This window comes from Trametes versicolor, assembly GCF_000271585.1.
Source record: "Trametes versicolor FP-101664 SS1 unplaced genomic scaffold TRAVEscaffold_5, whole genome shotgun sequence".
NCBI lineage: Eukaryota > Fungi > Basidiomycota > Agaricomycetes > Polyporales > Polyporaceae > Trametes > Trametes versicolor.
In genome coordinates, this window is record NW_007360325.1 from 443,608 (window position 1) to 451,268 (window position 7,661).

The following is a 7,661-nucleotide window of genomic DNA, read 5'->3' on the forward strand; positions in this document are numbered from 1 at the left end:
TTACACGTGAGGGGAGATCTGGTCGGCAGATCTCCGGCACGGTGGGGATCTTGACCTAATGTCGCGGAGCTAGACTCGACGCGACCAGGCAACGCCTACAACAAAGAAACTAATACGATCTAACCCAAGGGCGGCGAGCGCGAAGGCTTGCTAACGCCGAGCGTAGACTTTCAAGTCAAATCTAGCCCAAGGACCAAGTTAATATTATGCTGACTAAGAGAATACAAAGGACGGCTTACCTAGCCCAAGGACCAAGAGGTCAAGATGAGGGCTAGGGTCGCTACAGGTGGGGTTTATATACTGAGTCAGGGGAGCCAAACATGTACAAACGTAAAGGTGGTCTGTGCGCACATTAGTGCCAGTCTGCAGGTGGGGGTCAGGTGACTGGTCACATGCTTCTAACTACTGGTTCTAAGTCTAAGTGTCGTACAAATGGCCGTAGAAAATAAGGAAAAATGTGGAAACATATAGGGGTCTTGTCGTCTCCACGACAGCACAGGCTCAAGGCTGGCCTGCTGAAGGCAGCTCAAACGTTTGACTCTGCTTCGGGGAAATTCAAAGAGGTATGCCTTTCGGAACGCTGTGCCTCACCTCGATCAATATCTCTCCTGTCAGTTCCAAGACGTGTTTTACGACAAGAAGTCTCAGCTCACTGCCGCGGAGCTACACGAGTACGATGATGTCTTCGATACTTTCAAGAAGACGATGGCCGTTTTCGAGTCGCAGGTTTCGTTCAGTAGGGAGGCTATGAGCGACTTCGAGCCGGTATTTCGTCTGCTAGACCGCACTCCAGTATGTATGTTCCTCTCCATCGTAATCTCCGTCTCATGGCTTCTCAGAATCAGATCCGCGTGTTGACGCGCCCACTGAACGACGCGAAGTCTCAGATTCAGAATGCCATCGCTGCAAGAGCCCTCCTTGCACGTCTTCAGATGCTGCACGACCGCCGACGCGCATTGGAGCAACGTTCCGAAGCGCTTTTTGTGGTTGTCAGCAGCCTCTTCGTCGGTGCAGCGCCGTTGACGTCGGAGGTGGTTCAGGAACAGCTTGCAAAGTTTGTCGCCCTGCACCGGACCCTCGAGGATCTTGGCTTGGAGCAGGCTCAGACTACCACCACGCTTCAGGTGAGTTCCGTATCTACAACCGGCGCTCTCTCGCCTTACCAGTTTGCAGAAAGTCTTTGAGCGTACTTCGTCCCCCCTGATGTTGGCTGGAACGAGCGCTGGCGCGCTATTCAGTGTCGTGGACCTGCGTAACGCATACAAGGTATTCACGCAGATTTACGACGCCGTGGACATGATGCATGAGGTACGTTACAGACTCATTGCCTTCCCCGCCACCATTTAACAGACAGATAGATGTCCGACCCACTTACCGCCGCCTTGGCTCGCGCCACGATTCAGCTCAAGGCTAGGGCTTCTTTCAACATCAGGGTGTTTGCGTTGTCTGGTGCAGCCCTCCGTGCTTAAGGTAATATGGCCTAAAGCGTAGAGTCCGCATAGCTAGTTCCTGGCCAAAGCGCCGTGTCCCGTAGCCCGCAATTGAATATGTCCCCCACCCTTGTTTTGTATGAGCGATGCAAGCCCTTCCGCCGCCTGTGCGCACAGTCCCTCTTGCTCTATCTGCGCATATACCAAAGGCTTCGGCGTGGTCCCGCTCTACTCTGCTACTTGTGGGTCCACGTTTCTCCTGATTGTCTCTAATTCAATATTGATTATATTGATTATCTTGATATTCTCAAGATCTCGGCGATCTCGGGCCATTCAAGGACATCAGCTTTCGCCGTGAACCTCCCTGTGGCTTTCCAAAACACGGTCCACGACATGCGACGTCTCATACTGGTCCGGCAGCGGTTCTTTCAAAAATGGAAACGAATCAAGCACAAGAGAGCTGCTGCGTGGTGGCCGCTCGTCCTTGATCAAACCGCTCACGTCTTGGCCTCAATATTCCTCGCCCTCGGGACTGTCTTACTCTGCTTCCCCGCTATCTTCTTTCACGCAAATATGTGCTGGGAGCTTTGGGCTGTCTGCGTCACCTTCTTATTCGACCTGTACTGTGTATACTACGTTGCGTCTGGTAAGCATCAGACACCTTGTCTGTAAGCCGCTTACGAACCTTGAGAAGGCCTCCGCTTTCGACCATGCGGTCCCGTCTCTTCCATGACAAAATTGGCGAAGGAAGGTCGCTATACGATTTTTGTGATGGGAGTCGGGGCTAGATCTATCCCTCTTGGTGAGATACAGAACCTCGTTGTAGTTGCGCCGAGCTCAAGAGTCACCCCACAGCTATCGGGCAATCGTCGACTGTACGGGACGTCCTGGAAGCACTGCGATCCCAGAGACGAATTCCTCGCTTGATGCAAATAACTCCCACTGTTCATTACGGCGGTCAATGGTCGGCGCTTTCAGAGGCTGTGGTGCTGTGGGACGTGGGCATGCGAAATCTCTCTACTCTACACGTCCATCACCAGGTCCTTGGAGGGAGCGGGAGGAGAGATGCGCACGGACCTCGTAAGCCTGCCCACTCTCAGTACAATTGCTCAGGGAATCTAACAAATTCCAGTCCGCGGTACGAGCCGATCCGGTCCCCAGTCAAGCAGGAGTCCCGGTTCATCCAGCCCCCGACCCAGTGCGTACATCATCAGGATCTTTACCATTTTGCCTACCCCAACGCCTGATGAATTCATCGAACACCAGTCCCGCAATCAACGAATCGCAGTAATCGACGACGTGCACAAACGGACGAGCTTCTGGAGAGATTGAAAGCGGCCGGTGTGGATGAAGATGGCCAACCTCTGAGCAACGACGCTCTACCTAGCTGTGAACCGATAGCTCATTCGTCCACGGAACCCCGTCCCCCGGGAAATCGCGCGAACAGAGATCAAGCGGCGAACCTCCCTAGCCTCACCTCTACGCATCCTGCACCCCTCTCCGCTACCGCCGGTGGAACACGACTCCCCACCGATGTTCAGGAAGATCAGAATGCTCTCTCCCATTCGCCTGAAGCAGAGAAAGACCTGGACTTCTTGGAAGGCTACGTCCGAAGTACGATTTGGTCGTATGGGTACCACGGCCCCCTTTCCTTCCGTTCCAACCTCGCCGATGTCGATACCTTTCAACTGGTGGAACAAGGATCTCTAGCAGACTTCAATACCGGCGTATTCGCTCTCTCCGATCACCCGTGTAACGTCGACTTCTTGGAGCACGAGAAATGGCTACTTTGCATGCTCTCTGAGGTCGACGCTCTCCCGGCGTACAACATCGACATCCTCGATGCTCGGAGCTCAGAGCTCCGTCAGCTCGTTTGCAACGAGCTGCTACGGCTGCAGAATCACAAAGATGTGGAATGGCGCAGACAGAAAGTGGACGTACAGCGGTGCGAACGCGCTGGTGTGCCGTTCTTTGACTCAGGCAAGACAACATCGAAACTTAACTTGAACATGGACGCTAACGCATGCATCTATTTGGCAGCGCATTATTATATCCAGCCTCATCAAAGGATGAACCCTCTCGTGCTCGCGCATCATCTCACCGCCTTGATGATGCACCTGTTCTATCGGCTTCCTCGGCGTGCCAGCGGGGTGTTGCTCAAATGCCTGCGCTTTCTTGTTCGGGCTGCCTTTCGAATCGCAAAAGGTGGACGATTGTCGCCGCGAGACCAGGCCCTCATCGACCACCTCCCGATAGACATCCGCACAGTTGTCAATTGCTTTCGCCTCGACCCTCATACTCGTCGCTATCTCTGCTGCCCGGTCTGTTATGCACTTCATGGCGATCGCCCCTACCCTCAACGATGCACCAACCAAGAGACACTTTCCAGTGTACCATGCGACGCGCCGCTGTGGAAGAGTCGTACTCTGCGGGGGAAAGTCTTCTATACGCCTGTTCGCGTCTACCTGTATCAAGAAATGATAGACTGGCTCGCACGCCTCCTCGCGCGCCCGGGAATGGAAGACGCCATGGACGACGCCACCGTCCGAGCTCAGGGACCACCGAAGCTGATCATGAAAGATGTCTGGGACGCCCCTGTCTTCCGCAAGCTGATGAGAGATGGAGTCCCCTTCGTCAATGCACCCCCTCACGAAGGACGCTATATCTTCGGTCTCTCTATCGATGGATTCAACCCGTTTCATTCGAAGGAAGCAAAGCAGAACGTCACCGTCACTGGGATCTACATGGTCTGCCTGAACCTCCCTCCCCATCTGCGCTACTTGCCGGAGAATGTCTACCTCGTCGGCGTCATCCCTGGTCCTCAGAAGCCTTCCCTGGACCAGATCAATCACTTCCTGAAGCCGCTGGTCGACGAGCTTCTCGTACTCTGGGAAACCGGAGTTTTCTTCTCTCGCACCGCAAACTATCCCAGTGGACGACTCGTTCGTTGTGCGCTCATTCCGCTGGTTTGCGACCTTCCGGCAGCACGTCAGACGGCGGGATTCGGGGCTCATAACGCGAAGTTCTTTTGTAGCATGTGCCATCAGAAGCGGTCCGACATCGACGACCTCGACATCTCTTCCTGGATTCCGCGAAGCTGCGAAGAGCACCGGGAAGCTGCTCAAGCCTGGAAAGACAAAGCGACCCCCGCTCAACGCGAAGCTGCATTCAAAGATAACAGTACACGATGGTCAGAACTACTCAACCTGCCATACTGGGATCCTATCAGCTACACGGTGATAGACTCGATGCACAACCATTACCTCGGCTTGCTGAAGCACCACTGCCGGAAGATCTGGGGGATGAACGCTTCGAGCGAGGACGCGGAGGATCCCGATGCTGCCGGACCTTCACCACCTTCTGAAGAGGACTTATCTATCGGCCTCGGCCATCTATATTCCGGGACCAACGCTCAGCTAGCCTCTTGTAAGAAGGCGGTTTTGAAGTACCTGTGTTTCTCGGTACTAGGAATCCGCACTGGAATCAAGAAGTCGAACAAGGACCACTTAGCTAGGCTCCTTCAGGAATGGGTAAGTCTATCACAACTACGGACACAGAGTACGACGTTAACATCCACTTGCTAGCGCGTCAAGGAAGGTATCTATCCGTCAGAGCTCGATGCTCCTGCCCCTGCGCCCAACATGCGCCGCAAGGCGGTGGCGCGCGCCGTCGCCTCGGAAGAAGATGTACTCAAAGCGATGGCAGCTTTGAGCGAATTGCCACCCCCATCCCGGTTCTGTAAGCGGTTCAACCTCGCAGTCTTGCGTATTCTCTGTGAAAGGGAGGGTCTCGACGACGGTGGCGACAAAATCGACCTCGCTCGCCGATTGATTCAGAAAGTATGCCCTTCATAATTTTGCACTCCTCACCGACAAAGCTGATACTCACATCACAGCGAGGGGGTCTCCTACCTCAAGATAAGAATGATGGGGCTACGGCGATGCCGACGACTCCCCAGGCAAGCTGGGTACCGTAACATGACAATTTCTTTTAATACTCATGACAATCTCTAGGACCCGCCTCCGCTTGCAGGGCCGTCGCGATCCGGCGATGCGATGGTTCGTTTATAGTACTCGATTTACCTTCACAGAGGATTGATCATATACATATTATAGGACGGCGCTGAGCAGCTGGGATCAGACACTGGGGCCGTCCTAGGGAGTAGCATGATGGCGCATATTCACGCCGAACTTCGCAACACCGAGCTACCCTCATGGATCAACCCGGTTCCTCGTAATGTCGGTACGACATCTCGCGGCAAGCTCAGCGCCGATCAATGGCATATCTTCTGCGTCATCAACCTCCCAATCATCCTCATCCCTAAATGGGCGCCCAAGGGCGGAAGGTCCGTGGAGATGCTGGAAAATTATATGCATCTGGTGACCGAGGTCGTTGTGGGGAGCCTACTCGAGATGTCCGAAGAAGCCATCACTCTCTATGAGACGTCTGCGCTTGCGTACCTGAAGACCACGCGGCAGCTCTACGGCATCTCGTTGACGCCGAACCAGCATAACTCCCTCCATATTCCCTTCTTCCTGCGTCTCTTCGGCCCTCTTCACTCCATCCGCACGTTCTTCTCCGAGAGAATGAACTATCTGTTGCAACAGCAGAACACCAACCTCAAATTTGGTACGTAGCCTGGACACCAAATTCGCCGTCATCACTTCATTAAACGCTATTCTTGCTCCCGATCCAGGGGACTTGGAGATGACCTTCATGAAGCACAGCTGCCGAGCTGCCAATTTGCGGGCCATACTTGACGACCCGGAGATACGTCCGCAGGTAGCAGAACTTTTGGAAGCGTATGTGCAACTACAAAGCGAAGACCGGCGGGGGACCAGGCTGCGGGAGTCGGTTTCACTGGGGGACCCTTTCTCGACATCGGGCACAGGGTCAGTGAAGCCCACAGCTCTCGAGGACGCCCCATTTCGAGCTCTTCTGGACTTCATGAACGCCGAAGCCGGAGGAGAGCAGTTCATCGACATTCGAGATCGCCGACGCATCCCCGGGAGTAGGCAGCTCCTGAACCACGCTGTGCACGTTCCCTCTGTTCAAGTGCACGGTGTCTCCTTCCGAGCTGAGGTCAACTCTTCCAAGGATAGCAATATCATCTTCTGGACAGAGCGATCGCGTCGCACTTTCTCGGCGGCTCGTATCCAGAAGATCTTTTCCTATTCCTATCGTGAACCTGACGGGCAAGTCACCGCAAAGACGTACCTCTTCGTCCGCCCATATGCAGAATTGTCGGAGGCGGATACTACGCGCGACTACTTCCGGAGGTACCCTTTCGTTGGTGGTCAGCTGTATTACCAGCGGCAGGTTCCTGGAGTCGTAATCCCACCAGATCGAATCATCTCTCACGTCGCCCGCACACCTCTCGTCTTGCCGGAAATGGATGAACCATGTGTGCATATCCTACCTTTAGATAAGGTACGTCGCTTTTGCATCTCTTCATTGTTCCGGACTCATTCGGTGGGGTTTGCATTTAGAGCGTCAGACTGGTGACCTCTCTCCGTCGAGAACAAGAAGCAGCCGGCGCGGAGGACACAGTGGAGGGAGCAGGGGAAGGTGATATACTGGATAACCTCGGTGTGCTTTGATAATGCAGGGATATAGCATGTATTTATCGTCCGGGTACCCGAATGCTACGGCGTCAACGCAGGCTGCGATGAGCACCGAAGGTCAGTAGCCTCGTGCCAGAAACACGTGATAGTCTCACAATGGACATTCGGGACGCTTGTGCGCCTACGCGCCCAAAGGCTTGTCTTCGCCCATCCGAACGAGATGGATTTTACCCTCAACTACCCATCTCCTTACTTGCCCTCTGCTTGCAACTTCTACCAGCGAACCGACATGGCAGGTGCTTCTCGCCGAAGGACATTGATGGTGAAAAACCATGTCGTACACCCTACGGTGACATCAGTTCGCCCCGACGATTGGATGGTACACCCGGTTCTATATCACGCCACACCACTCTCACAAATGCGCACGACAGGAGACCTATCCCAACCGGCGGCGCTTCTCGTATGCTTTACGCAGGATTTCAAGGTTGCCTTCTACCTTTCAAGGTTGCCTGTACATCGTCGTTTACCTACTGCAGCTATACAGGCAGCGAACCTCTGCCTCGTTCAGACTACCGTGTAGCTGACGGCCACGCGCAAGACGTGCTCATAGACGATCTCGGTGGTATTGCAGCGAGGAATGACAACTGGGCAATCCGTGAGTGCGATG

At 54.2% G+C, this 7,661-nt stretch overlaps 3 protein-coding genes across 3 annotated transcripts; all 3 read left to right on the plus strand.

The window, feature by feature from the left end:
* Positions 1–455: 455 nt before the first annotated feature.
* On the plus strand, positions 456–1,469 carry TRAVEDRAFT_46490 (uncharacterized protein; the record flags this gene model as incomplete). Its single annotated transcript, XM_008039151.1, has 5 exons — positions 456–563; positions 616–792; positions 840–1,124; positions 1,174–1,308; positions 1,359–1,469. The coding sequence occupies 5 exons, from the start codon at positions 456–458 to the stop codon at positions 1,467–1,469; spliced, it is 816 nt and encodes a 271-aa protein (XP_008037342.1).
* Positions 1,470–3,178: 1,709 nt separating this feature from the next.
* Positions 3,179–4,246, plus strand: TRAVEDRAFT_103431 (uncharacterized protein; the record flags this gene model as incomplete). The annotated part of the gene is made up of 2 exons (XM_008039459.1): positions 3,179–3,389; positions 3,906–4,246. Coding segments are annotated over 2 exons (552 nt in total), but the record flags the coding sequence as incomplete, so codon positions are not given.
* Positions 4,247–4,252: 6 nt separating this feature from the next.
* On the plus strand, positions 4,253–6,061 carry TRAVEDRAFT_100835 (uncharacterized protein; the record flags this gene model as incomplete). Its single annotated transcript, XM_008039460.1, has 2 exons — positions 4,253–4,856; positions 5,589–6,061. Coding segments are annotated over 2 exons (1,077 nt in total), but the record flags the coding sequence as incomplete, so codon positions are not given.
* Positions 6,062–7,661: the final 1,600 nt, after the last annotated feature.